Below are 14,931 nucleotides of genomic sequence, written 5' to 3' on the forward strand. Positions count from 1 at the left end.
CAAAGACACGGACAGCGGTAGGGGGGACGGCCAGCGGGATACAACCATGCGGGACCACGACGATCTTAGCAATGAGGAAAAACATTCATGTTAAAAAAAAAGGACACGCCCACAGTGGCCCACGTCTTCATGACGGCAAAAAGGGGCGGAGAGGGAAAAAATCACCGGAACGCCCATGAATCGCCTCGGACAATGACGGACAGATCTCTCTTCCAATGGCTAGCCTCCATTTATGGAGCTAGCCAATGGAAGAGAGAGGCGGGACAAAGCCACATACTGTTTCTCACGCTGCTGCGCAGCGGACGCCAGGCGAAACCTAATAAACAAATAAATAGGACAAAGAACCACCAATTTGTGTCATATTATTTCTGTCCACCAGAGGGTAGACGTAAGTAAACTTTTGCAACATGAACTCGTGTTCTTGCACAGAGTTAAGACCAGATGGTCGACTAATTGCGAACAGAAAAATGCATTTTCCTATGTACTAACCCTGTTTTGCAAGTCGGTAGCCTGTCACCGACTCGCAAAATAGGGTTTGCAAGTCACTCTTAGGAAGTTACATGTAAAGGGCACCCCCTCCTAATAGCGAGTCATGGTATGTATGAATAATTTGCAACCGGAATACGGTCACAAAACATTTGCAGATTACCACCAATTTCAAATTGCCATTCGCAAACGGGAAGGGGTCCACAAGAGACCCCTTCATCTTTGTGAATGGGGTGCCAACATTTTCTCAGAGCAGACAGTGTTCCCACGGACAACTGCCCACTCTAAAACTGTAAAAAAAAAAATGAAAAGAAAACTTAATTTATATTTTTGAAATGCATCCCGTTTTCCTTTAAGGAAAACAGGCTGCATTTCAGAAAAAACAGACTGCTGCCTCAAGCAGGCTACCATCCCTGTGAGTCATGGCCACTCTCAATGGGTCACAAATTGCGACCTGCTTCATGAATAATAATGAGGTAGGTCCCTTGCAACCCAGTTGGGAATCGCAAACATTGTCTGAGGCACTGTCGTACATCAGGTTGTGAAACTCACAAATTGCGAGTCGCCAAAAAGCAAGCTCGAGTGTACGTTTTGGAACATGAAAAAGCAATCGGATGAATCAGGACTTTGAATGGCTGTCCCACAGCAGGCACCCTTGTGCCACCGGTGACTTGGGGATGACAAGCATTCTCAGCCATGCACAGATTAACACCGCTTGATATTGACAAACACCACAGATGTGCTTATAAAGCAATTAATCTGGCACTATACAAAGCAGGTGATTTAAATATTAGAACTATATACTGTAAGTCTAAATGCACAATAAATATTTTGGATGTATGTCTGTGCCTTAAAAGAGCAAAGCTGCAATCTTAGTGAGAACCACGTGTTTAGAGAAAGAGAAGAGATATTTTGTTAATTCTCACTTCTATATTTGTGGTGATAAGGTTTAGACTTTAAAGTACCAACCATATGCAGCTTTCATAGCACAAGAGAGTGCCCCAGAGTTTATGAGACAAACCGCAATTGTGTTTTCTAAGTCAAATTGTCTTGAAACAAACGCACACACACACACACACGCGCACACACACACATATAAAGTTCATACTTGAGAAAAGGTCAATATGACCTGAAACATGGGTCAACTGAATAAAAAATAACTTCTTTTTTGTAAACAATGATGAACTAAGGACTAGTGTTCGAAAAAAAACATTTGTTAGACTAATTAGCAAAAATGGCCCATAAAGGGATATGCTCTGAGGATGAAACTGTATGTTCTATATAATATGATGCACGCCAAGTCCAGTGGCAATATAACTGGAGATTTGGTTTGATTGAGTCACAAATCATTGTACATAATAAAGAATAAAACGGACAAGACAAATAAAATCTGAGCATGAACACTAATAGCTGTGATAAAGCCAACTTCAATCAAGACATTGCTAGAATGTTACGATTTCGAGTTAGAGGTTTAAATAAAATAATATTATCCCAACAATCTAGACAAGTCTATCTTCTTTTTTCGCAAATAATTATTGATTGTTGGGTACCAGTTGCAGACACTGAGGCCCAGCCAGAAAGCTAAATTCAAGCCCAACTAGGAGTTTGGGCTAAATCAAGACCCCTACATGTCCAATAATGATTGTTCCTTGTGAATTTTCCCCTGTATGATTTTTGCCAAGTAAAACCTTGTTGGATATACACTCAGAAAGGCCACAGCCATGGATGTCATTTAGGGGTCGCAGCTGCGACTTGACCCTTGCTACCGCGGCACTGCTTTTGCGGACCCTAGTCTCGGAGGTGGCAAAATCAGTGCCTGGAACACAGGGGCAGTTCTTCCTAATGGAAGCTGTTTGGAGCTCCACTTGCCTGAATTTCTGTCATTTATTTTGTTATACAAATAGTGAATAATATTATTCACTATTGCTGTCATAAAAAATTAAGTACATTAGCGGGAATATGATCCTGTCTGGAAGCAAAGGTAAGTAAAAAATGCTGTTAAATGTATGATGTATGCATGTATGTGGGTGAGAGTATGTTTATGTGCGCAAGAGTGTGTGAATGTGTTAGTATGTGTAAGCATGTGTGTGAGTCAAAGCAAAGGTCAAATGGCAAGTGATGTCACTTCCAATACCCCTGCCATTTAGGCGAATTGATGTCCATAGCCGCATCGTTCAGAGTTTCATACATCAAATGGAAAACATGAGGTGGTTTAACGTCACCCCTTAACCTGTGGTGCAGAGCTCAGAATGACAGGTGAACGCCCCGGTGAATGCTGCACCCCAAGTTTGCAGTATGCACAGAGTGAGGTATTACCACCAGTGTTCCCTCGAAGCCGGGCGCATGCACTCGCGCGCACCTCAGTGCCCCCGAGCGCGCAGTGCTGTGTGATTTTGGCGTCACACACATCCCAGAGATCATTCGTGCCCCCGCTGCAGCGCGAAAACGGGCATTTCGAACTTGAAGAGGAATTTAGCTAGTGCTCTTTCCCAAGGAGGAAGCTCTTGCTAAATTTCTTTTGTTTTCTAGAGTGTGACTGTGGGGCTCATTGTGAACTTTTGTTTAAAGTATTCGTGTTAATTGCAGAGCCTGTCACGAGCTGTGATTAACATGAATGCTTTAAACAAAAGCACACGATCTGCCCACAGCCACACTCAAGAAAACAAAAGAAATGCAGCACTAAACACAGCGTGTGCTTTTAGAATCACCTGAAGGCACACGCTGTGTTTGTAGAGTTGCTGCGTTTCTTCTCTTAATAGAGCTGGGCTGGGGGTGATTGTGTGCCTTTTTTAAAGTTTTCATGTTAATTGCAGCTCATGAAGGGTACTGCCATTAACATGAAAACGTTAACAGAGGTGAACAATCACCCCCCAGCTGCCCTCTATCAAGAGAAGGAATGCAGCCACTCTACAAACGGGGCATTTGCTTATACTGAAGCCTCCGGTATGTGTGCTGTGCGCTGCAGCATCTGAGCTCTACCCTTTGGATCAGGAGGAACATTCACCATAGGAATACCACAGTATACATACACTGAAACTAAAGTACACAGCGCAGTATAGCTATGTACAGCCAGATCCCAGAGGTAGCACTCTGATAATGATTTGTGCTGCAGTATCCGCGCCCTACCCTTGGAATCAAGGTATACATACACTGAACCATCTTAAGGCCAGGCTATATACATCGCTATACTGAACCCGCGGGTCTGTGCGGTGTACTGCAGTATCAGAGCGCTACCTCTGGGATCTGGCTGTACATCGCTATACTGGCCCTTTAAGAGCTGCGCTGTGTACTTTCGTTTCAGAACACCACAGATGCAATCAGCTGTACATCGCTAAATGTAATCCCCTACCCCTGGGATCAGGGTATGCATCGCTGTACTGGAGCCCCTTGGCAGCACTGTATGCTGCAGTAGCAGAGCCTTATGTGAGGGAATCGAGCTATACAGCACCCTCTAGTGCTGTACTGACCACTGCAGTATAACATCCTTATCTGGGCGGGAGGGCGAGGCAACATATCGCTTTACTGGACCCTCCGGTGCTGTACTTTCTGCTTCAGTTGCAGAGCTTTACATCCGGGTTCTGGCTGTGCAACGCTATACTGAACTCATAAGGGGTTCCCTGTGTGCTGCAGTATCCGAGCCCTATGTGAGGGTCAAACTACATAGCACTATGCTGAACACTCCAGCGCTGTGCAGTGCGCTACAGTGCCAGAACCTACCCCTGGGACCAGGCTATACATCATCATACTAGACACACGGGGGCTGTGCTATACATCAGGGGTCTACCTAGGGGAATCAAACGAACTGGACCTCGGATGTGTCCTTGTTACCTAAAAGTGGAAGCAGGGATTCCATGAAAAACCACTGCAGTTTTAAAATTCACGGCACTACCCATTACATGGGAAATATCCGGAGAAGCAGCAGCGTACTACAATGACCAGCAGGACTTGAGAGACAGCCAGCCCCTTGAGGTATCCACTAGAGGGCCTGAACTCTCGATAAAAACCCTCCCACTGTGCAAGCTGCCAAACCCGCCAATTGCCGAGGCCCCTTTGAGAAAGGTCTCAGTGAAGACCGAAATGCATTAGGAAATGCCTCTCTGCAGCCAGCTAATAAAAGCTTTTAAATTCATGGAAAGGAGCGACTCAAATTCTTCTCTGAATAGAGAAACCTGTGTGATATGTATATATATATATATAACATCACAATAATGCACCCTCCGGTGCTGTGCTGGGTGGTGCTGTTGTAGAGCCTTATATCTGGAACCAGGCAGTACATCACTATGCTGGACCCATAAGGGCTGTGCTTTGTGCTGTAGTATCAGAGCTTACTCCAGGCATCAGCCTATACATTGTTATACTGAGCCGTCTGGCGCTATGCTGTGTGCTGCACTACCAGAGCCCCATCGATATGATGAGCCTATACATCGCTATACTGGACCTACAGGGGCTGACTTCTGCGCTGCAGTATCAAAGCTCCACCCCGGAACCAATCTATACCTTACTATAGTGGGTCATCCGGTATCAAGCTATATATACACAACGCTGTACTGCATCCTCGGCGGCTGAGCTGTGTGCTCCACTTTCAAGGCCCTCAACCAGGCTATACATCACTATACTGGGCGCATAAGGATTGTGCTTCAGTATCAAAGAGCTACATCTTGGTTTAGCTACATCTTGGTGCTATACTGGACTGTCTGCACTATTAAGTGCGGCACTACAGGACCCCCATCCTGGGACTAGGCTATACACGGCTATCCTGTGCCCTCTAGGCTGTGCCATGTACTACCGTATCTGAGCGCTAGCTGCGGGACCAGGCTATATATCGCAGCACTATACTGGACCCGCAGGGTGCTATGCTGCGTGCTTTGGACAGCATGACCGTTCTTTACACTGGCACCAGACTACAGATTGCTAGTCTGGACCCTCGGGGCTGTGGTACACCCTTCAGGGTACACCCCAGCCCTCGGATCCTATACTGGGCCCTGCTGAATAGGGTTATATTTTTGGTATGACTCCCCAGCTCTGGGATCAGCCATACACCCCACACCGCAGCCCCAGACAGGCGGTGTAATTCTGTACCTCATCTGGAGCTCTGACGCGAGGCTGTGTGTGGCAGTACTGGGCCTGGACCACTGCTGTGTGAGGTAGAATCACAGCCCGTAGGCCGGGCTGTAAGTCGCTTTGTAACCCTCCCCCTTTCTCCCGGCCGTGCTTAGTGCTGCAGTTCCAAGCTGTACGAATCTATACCAACCAGTCTGTACTATATACTGTTTGATCTGCCCCATAGCTCGATCAAATGTTACTAAGGAATGTGACTAGTGTTTCTGTGAAGTGGACGGCCCTTTGCAAAAGTTGACTGATCACCTTTGTCACTGCTGGATTTGTATGTTACACTGGTACTAATAAGACAACATTTTTCCAGAACTTACCATCTGAAAAAATAATAAAGTATCAGAAAATATACTGCATTACGCAGCAGCCTTTTTTGCTGCATATTTTAGACAACACTGCGGCATCATTTTGTCCTCCATTGCTGCATAATTCCAGTGGCCCCAAAGCAGGAAGCACATGTTAAAAGTGCTTGTTCATGAAGCATAGAGCCTGAAGTTTGTGAACTTCGTTTGGTATGCGTGCAAATCCTGCATTGTCGATCCTTGGTGAGTTGCAGCTACTACTGCTGAAATAAGGCCAATGGAGGGACCAATGGGTGAGGTGGCCTGGCCTCAAGGGCAGGGCCGGCTTCAGCCCTGGTGGAGCCCTGTGCCGCAATGTTTGATGTCTGATTCCCTCACTACCACCCTTTAACAGTGCCCCTCAAGTCTCCATACCCACACTCTCTCAATTTAACTTGATTTACAACACCACTGATACCAGTGTAGGGTGTCAAAGCTCTTTACATCACACTCATTACACAGAGATAATCACTCATATGTGTGTAAATCTCTGTATAGGTAATGTTCCATAAGACAAAGGACTACAAGGTGTAGGAGTCACATGACACCCATACTAGTAGGCTGTGTAGTTTAATAGTGATTGGTCTGGAGAAATCCAATGAATTAAGAATGTAATACCATGATTGGGGGTCCTCTTTAATAACCAGAACTGATTTCTATTCAAATGAACCCTTTTTGCAACATTAGGTTAAATAGACATGCAGCTCTTAGATGACAGTTAATAGCTCACTGTTTTATGTTAGGATTTTGACGTATAAACTGCAACTACCAAAAGAATCTCACTGACAAAAGCAGTACCCACTGACCCATTTACATTATGTGCACTTTGTGATCTGGATGGTACATGTTCTTTGCAGCAGGCAAATTAGCCCTCTGAGCTACCTTTCCATGAGTCAAAACTTCCACTTGGCAAAACTCCATCTCTCTCTAGGACATTAATCCTTGGAGTTATCATGATATTTTTATTGTTGCCTAAAATTGCTGGAGGCCAAGAAGGAGGCAGCAAGTGCTTTTAGAAATATAATATACTTGCAAGCATCTCACCCCACCAGAAGTCAGCGCCCGGTGCAGTTGCACCGCCCTAGAGCCACCTTGCTCAAGGGTCCTGTGACCTTGGTGACTGTCGTGCTAGGGTGTGCTGCTCCAAAGTACGCAAAAAGTATTTTTCTTCATGAACTTTCTTTACATCAAATACGGATATTGAGCACTCTAAAATGGATGCAAGTATACCGTGTAACCGCGTTCCTTTCTTTAGAAGCTGCCGCATTATTCAGGTTACAGCAAGCTATGTCTAAAGAAAGGGGCATGGCCAACATTAAAGTGAAAGCATGGCATGGGGCGCTTTAACCAAAAAAAAAAAAACATTTGTATGTGAACAAATGTTTTTGGGGGGGATAAAACCTCCTCATGCCGTGCTTTCACTTTAAAGGTAGCTTTCTGTAACCTGAATACAGCGTTTAATGAAAGGGACGCAGTCTCTATAATAGTGGTTCCCCATTTGCAAGAGTTTGAGCTTTTCTCATTAGAAATGACAATGCCTTTAATATATGTGTTGGTTTTGAAAACACATAAATAAAAGGCATTGTCATTTACAATGCCAATAGCTGAAACTCTCGCAAATGTGAGACCTATTGCATTGCAAATGCTTGTTACTCTAGGGATCTGAATCATGTACACTTGGAATTACCAATCCCATTCCCTTTCCCTGAAAACCTAATTCTTGACCCCTACAATGATCTGCCCTCAGCAGCAGCTACCAAGTGACAAAGCAGTAAGTGTGCGGCACCCCATCCTTGTGGAGAAGGTGGTAGGTGAGGTAAGGGTTGGGTAACGACCTGAATCTCCCAATGTCCATTTTCCAATATTTTTTTTGTCTTTTTGAGAGGTAAAACAAGGTTCATTGACGTGAGACTAGTTAAACGACGATGATTCGAAAAGTGTGGCAAAGCAGATTATTTCCAAAACAAAGTGTTTTGAAGTATATAAGCAATTATTGCTTTAAACCCAGATCATACAAACAGAATGTCTGAAAATATGGATTATAAGCTTGTTTTTAAAAACGCCTCCTACCTCTGCCGGTTGCACTTAAACACTTGTGTGCCGCTCTGACGACAATCAAGTCACGGGATCAAGTGACAAGACCAATACTGTGCCTCCTGATCCCCAAAGTACACATGTTCAGAGGGTACAGCAGGGGCTGAGAAGTTGACTGTTTTGTCAACAATCTGTGTCCAGGCTGATGCGGGGACTTAGGAGGGAATGGGCCCAGCAGGCTGTAAAACTATAACATCCTGCGTAAGAGGCTCAGGTAATGTGACTTCTCTGCTGGGATGTACGGAAGGAAAAACAATGCTACCACCCGCTGGTGTGTCCAATCTTCGAAGCATGTGTGTGCTTCTGGTCACCAAAAGGGTGGTGTGATTGTGGGAAAACAGCAGGCAAGACCCGGCCATGGATCACCCTTGTGATGTCTGGTACCCCCAGAGTAGACTCACAGGAAGGCTGATTGGGGCACGGCTAATTGATATGTTGAATTCTGGCATGCCTGCTCAGCGCTGTTCATGAATATTCTATCTCTGACGCATAGCATTTTAAATTTGAAGGCACAGTTGCATGCTCATATATGTTAGACAATTTTAGCGTGCTGGTGCTGCCTCATTGGTAGTGTACCTCAATTGTAGTATTGTTAGAGAGGCGCTAGAATACGTGACTAATGTATTTTAATGCGGTCATGCGGACAGTAGCATTAAAATGCGTTAGTCGAAAGTCCTGAAACTGCAAAAAAGTGAAATTATAGTAACAACTTTATTATAATTTTATTTTTCCTGCATTTAAGTTTTTATGTTAATCGCAGCGCCCATCATGAGCTGAAATTAACATGAAAACTTGCACAAATGCACACAATCACCCCGCAGCCCAGCTATATTAGGAAAAGAAATGCAGCAACATAGCTGCCAAGGTTTCAAATTGCTATGTGGGATGCTTTCAAACCTGCCTTAACACCATTCACATAGATATATGTGAGAAAATGGACCGTCTTTTCACTTTTTAAAGTAAAAGTTTGGAGGTATATTTGGCGCTGCACCCACACGCACGGTCTGGTTATTGGCGCACATAGCCTAGGTTGCAGCGCACATAGACCTTACACTGCCGCACACAGAGGAAAAAAATTAGAGGGAACATTGATTACCACACCAAAATACCAGCCTAGAAAGAAAGATGGCCACCCTCTTTCACTGTAAAATGCTATAAAAATCTCTCCCTACCAGTGAAGAAAGGGACATTGCATTGGGTTTCATGTTGAACTGGTTTCCAGCGATAGCCATAGCAACATTCTGGTTAATCGGGATTGGAGATTCCGGCTCCTCATCTGGACTGCGCCCTTTTCCACTCTTTGCATCTGAAACTATATAAGTATGCATTGTTATTGAGACTTATAATTAGGGGCATAAGAGTTATGCAGCAGTGAAGGAGTGAGTCATGCAGTAAAGAAAGGGAACTTAACAATGCCCCCTTCACCTCCCAGAGTAAAAAATAGGCCATGTAAATCAGAAAACGTTGCACTTCGCAGACAACTGGCCAGCATGTGCATGCACCACATAATAAAAGCTATGCGTCATTTATTTAGCATTTGACACTTATATTCTAAAACTTTCCTTCATGGTTGGAATCATCCTCTATTGACACTTTAAGCCTTCGGTAAATACCTCTTTCCATTAAAAGAAATTCTTTGTAGTTCGGCATAGTATTTCATATTATTTATGTCTCACTAGGAAATATTTTAAGAATCAAAAAGAGATCTAACATATTTGGGATCATTCTAAAGACCAAGAAAATCATTTAGTATTTGGCGGGTGGCCCACCAGCCCCCCAAATCAGCGGACGTTCTGGCTTTACCTATGTTCTTTTGCCCCTCTTGGCAAAGGTTTTTTTTCCAAAAGCAAACTCCCAAAATGGGAGTTTGTTTTTGAAAAACAAGAAAAGAATAACCCTTACAGGGAGAGTCTTTTTATATTTTGGGTTTCACTGTTTAAATACCTAGCCCACGACTGCCATGCCTTGTATGGTGGTCCCAGGCAGGTTGAACTAGTGATAAATATCCCACCCTAAATAAAAGCCAGGACAAGGGTTTCCACTAGCAGAGGTAGGTGATGCTCCGCCAGAGGAAACCTTGCAGTTCTCTCACCTCTAAATGAGGCAGTGGAACTGTGAGTTTGACCAGCAATTTGTGGCAGTTCAGCTGCCCTACCAAAATCTATAGGCTACCAAGGTTTAAGAATTTGAGATTTCTTGCAGGAGACACAACCACGAGCTTAAGTCCAACAAATGGAGATGCTTACACACAAAATTGTCACTTCCTCAAATACCTAATTCCTGCACTCAGCATGTGAAGATGACAAGTCAACTTTGACACTGTGCCTGGCCCTGCATTGAACCTGTGAGGAGCAATTTTAACTTTTGATCTGTCTGCATTAGAAATAAATTACACAGCAGATTGTCAATCTTGTGGCAGTGAGGCCAATTCACACAAATGCTGCATTTCCACCATTACGTGTTCCTTATATTCCTCATCTAATATCCTGTCCTTGTTTATTGAAGTGAAGAATATAAACTATATTCTCAATACTAAACAGACCCTTCTGATTCACTGTTAGTGGTTGTGCTCCTTTTACTTTCAGCATAACAGGATAACATTCTTTTGTTTTTTATTTTAAATTAATATTTTATTAAAACAACAAGCAGAGTTAACATCTAGTTAGCATTCTATACATTACAGAATCACATAGTGGGCATTACGTAAGAAAACAGTGCATCAAGGATCATGACGACATAGGGGTCCAGCCCTGTCCATGGCCATATCAGCTGTGGGAGAACTACAGATCACGCCCCTGTATACATTCCAATGTCCCCATTTCGTGTCCCATTTCTTAGGGCACCCCCTGACCTTATATACAGTTTTCTCAGCCAACATGCATCTGTCCATTTCGGCCACCCAGCCGACCAAGAGAGGTCTCTGTGGGGCGCCCCATTGCATTGCCACTGCGCGCTTTACCAGCAGAAAATCCAGGGCCACCCACTGAAGCTCTGTTTCCGTGAGGTCTGTGGCGCCCCAGACATTAAGGAGCCCTACCTTAGGTGACAGAGGGACAAATTTTCCCAGAGCATCCGTCATTTTCCGGGTCGCCCTCTCCCATAGTTGTTGAATTATAGGACAATCCCACAGGATATGATAAAAGAAGCCTGTGAGGCCGCAGCCTCGGAGACATATGTCACCCGGGCACCTACCTATTCTAGCCAGGAGGGGAGCAGACATATAGATTCTATGCAAGACTTTCAGCTGGATCAGTCTGAAACGGTGATTGTTCGCAAGGATAACATTCTTGAAAGTGATCTGGGATCATATGATTTAACTTAGTGTTTTGCATTAGGAAATGTTTCGTTGTCTAATAATCTACTAGCATTGTTTAACATTATTTTGCTTTAGTAGTTTTCATTGTGTTAGAGATTAACTCATTGCTTAACATCTGTAGCACGTTTTCTGTGGGGTACTCTCTCTTCTCATAGTCTAATAATTTAGGATTATTTACTAATCTAGTATTATGCATTGGTGGATAAGGAATCTTTTTTGCTAGTACTACGTCAATTCGACATCTTGAGGGCCAAGAAATAGAAGGAGACATAGAAACAACATTACCAAAATAAATGATCCAAGAATCCTCAGAGTTAGGGGTCATGTAGGGCGATGAGTAGACTTTGAAAAAAGAGTTACCATCGGTAAGCATCTTGTACCGCCAATCCATACTTCTTCCCTCAGATTCAAAACTTTACACCAATAAATTGAAAATTCATAAGAGAGTCTATGGAAATAGCGGCAACAAAAAGACTATGAATTGTTGGACAACAGCAGGTTTTAACCTTCTTTTTTTCCATTGAGTCCATAAAGTAATGCTTCGTAAATATGTATTGTAAGGACATTGCAGTTCAACATACGTCGTTCCAAAGAATGCACGCTAATACCTTCAGGTGGTTCAAATGGTGGAATACCCTGATACTAAAGCACAATTGAGTGGCAATACTGTCCATTAGAACCCAAACTGGGAAATATGCTTCCGAGACAAGGTGAAATATCCTCAGGTACAGGATTTGATGCTTCATTGCCATTCCTTCTAGAACAAAGTTTTACAGATGAACAGGTCAACCAGATGTGCTCCCAATCAACATGGGATATATTTACCACCATACAGTTCTAAGGTTAAGCAGCTTGGATCTCTTCTGAGGATGGCTAATCCACATAAACTTTGGGGAGGTTGTCATCCTATCTTAGAGAGATCTAAAACTGTTCCATTTAGAGTGAAGCTCTCATTGGAGAACTCTTATCATGGTCCTTATCTATTGTCCTCGAAGATATCAGAGGCAAAGAGACTCGACTGTCAGATGAACATGATTGTTTTGAGTTTGGCCTATGGAATTAAAAGCTGACTTGTAAGGATGACATTCTGTACCCTTTCTGCCATGGTAAAATGCTGTCCAACACAGCCTTGATGCTTTTCTGGTTTTGGGACAGAACTGTATGTGATGTGCTAAGGCATAACAAAGACAAGCAACAGGCTTTAGGTCTTGGGTAGATTCTTTTCTGCTCTCCGGCGATCCTTTGCTTTTTCAAACGAATTGCTTTGAGCAGGAAACACATTGAAAACTTGCCATGGGCGGTGTGCTGCTATGCTGCCAGAAACTTTGCAACTTTGCAAATAACCTTGGTGCAGATATTAGGCCAGAGGAATGAGCAGATTGACTGAGTCTTACAGGAATATGGAAGTACGCAGTGTGCGTCCAACAAAGTCAAGTCTTCCAGTTCCAGAGCCAAAAGGGGCATTGCTAAAGTTATCATTTTGGACTTTTACTCCTTCAAGAACTTTATCAAAAAGTGAAGATTGTGAAGAGGTCACAAGTCCCTTGTCATCATGTGCAGAGAATGTATCTTGAATGACACTCTTGGTAGTATTGCTATGAGACACTCATTATATTGCAGCCTTGTAAATCATTTTGCTTATCCTGTAGCATAACTAAATAAGAGACAGATGCTGGGAAGAACAGGAAAAGAAGTCTTAAAGAATAGGAGAGATTATCGCAATGAGCAATATGCTAGACTTATTGGTACAAGGTAATCTTCTTCACCACTCTACAAGACCTGGAAGCCTGACCCTACCCAACATGGATGCTAGTTTGAGGGTACCATGTTGACATAGTTTTTGGGCTGCAGCAGCTCAAGTCAGAGGAGTACATGGCTGTACCGACAGGATTTTCGGACCAGATGGGATCAGCTTCTCAGAGCCCCTCTAACCCAGTCGGAACGTAACCACCTCCCTCCTCAGGACCATCTATCCAGGCACCTGGGTACCTACCTGAGGATGGGGAACTCGCAATATACAAGCTCATATTATCAGAAACACCACTAAATCTATAGGGATACTAAGAATACTCACTGATTACTAAGGACATCCATACCCTACACCACACTCATACCTCATAGTCTCGCGACCTCATGGGTCCAGACTAATCTACCCTGGGGCAGTTCTGATTATCTACCATTACACACTGCTCACCATCAGTGCTCACTCGACACGCAATCCGGCGCGCCTACACACATGGGCCTGCAGTCCCAGTGCTCTCATTTATACCCGGTCTGCAATCCGGCAGACCTACACACCTCTCTACCTTAGGTGCTCTCACTTACACATGGCCCGCAATCCGGAAGGCCTCCACACCGTCTCCTTCCGGTGCTCTCACTTACACACGGTCCGCAATCCGGCAGACCTAAACACTGACCACAATCAGTGCTCTCACTAACGCCACTTACCAATGACGACCACTTTCCTATGAATACCTTCAGCTCTCTGTCTCTCTATGTTGGGAAGTCTCTCTCTCTCTATTCACTAAGGGTTTGCTACTACAATAATAGATGGCTTTCCAAATTGCAATATGTATAAACTTTATCCCTTAGTTACAGGTTTCCTATCTCCCTAATTATTCACTATTACTTACCTGATCAGGGGTAACATCTGTTCAAACAGTAATACCTGACTAGGAGACAAGGTTACCTCCACTGTATGGGGACAAAAGATATACACCACACTAGTTTACTAAGAAATGGGGAAGTTTTATTATAACAATGATGAAGTACACATAAATAAATCTATGGGGTCTCTATGACTGACAGTAGTTTTAACACACCGCTGAAAGAAAAGGATTAGACATACAATTTATCTGCGGGGTAACAGAAACTTTTAACACACCGCTGAAAGAAAAGGATTAGACATACAATTTATCTGCGGGGTAACAGGAACTTTTAACACACCGCTGAAAGAAAAGGATTAGACATACAATAGCCTAGGGAATAAGGACAATATTAAAGGAACGAATTCACCTTGGGAGTGTGAAGTCTTGCTCTAGCTGTCATCTGGGCTCCTCTCTCGTCTGTGTCTTGGCTCATCTCAGACTCTCTCTCTCTCCTGCACTCTTGGATACACGTCTGCGCTGATCACTTTGCACTGGATTTCTCTCCCCCACGGACTCTCTCCACCTTCCAACTTCAATCTAATAGTTTCTGCCGTTCTGATAACTGTTCATTCCACTAGCTTGTTCATTCTGGGTACGGTCTCTGTGCCAATGTCCAATTAACTCCAGCTGCTCCCACAGGTTAATCCGCGATATAACTTCAGTCTCTTCTAAAAGGCATTACTTCAGACTCCAGCTATTCACAACTCCTCCTGATAAGTAACTGCTTCTGACTGCTTCCTTCAGTTCCAGCTCACTGACTGTCTGTTTGTCTTCTCTCTGTTCCAAGCATTTTCTGTCTCTTCTCCTCTTGCAATTCCACTCCTCCAACTCTACCAACACTCTCTGCTCCTCCAATTCAACTAACTGCAACTTCAGCTCAGCTCTCTCTAGCTTGAACTCTCTCTCTCTGCAACTCCAACAACTCCTCTCTCTT

The 14,931-nt window shown here is 43.8% G+C and overlaps 1 protein-coding gene across 3 annotated transcripts in view; it reads right to left on the bottom strand.

The window, feature by feature from the left end:
- Positions 1–14,931, bottom strand: part of DOCK8 (dedicator of cytokinesis 8) — a 719,019-nt gene that overhangs the window by 161,893 nt on the left and 542,195 nt on the right. For all 3 annotated transcript variants that reach the window (XM_086961229.1, XM_086961230.1, XM_086961231.1), the window contains one exon: positions 9,206–9,345. In XM_086961229.1, coding sequence (XP_086817355.1) covers positions 9,206–9,345 — 140 coding nt within the window. The remainder of the gene's footprint in view (positions 1–9,205; positions 9,346–14,931) is intronic.

This window comes from Lissotriton vulgaris, chromosome 3_1 (genome assembly GCF_964263255.1).
Source record: "Lissotriton vulgaris chromosome 3_1, aLisVul1.2, whole genome shotgun sequence".
NCBI classification, from domain to species: Eukaryota; Metazoa; Chordata; class Amphibia; order Caudata; family Salamandridae; genus Lissotriton; species Lissotriton vulgaris.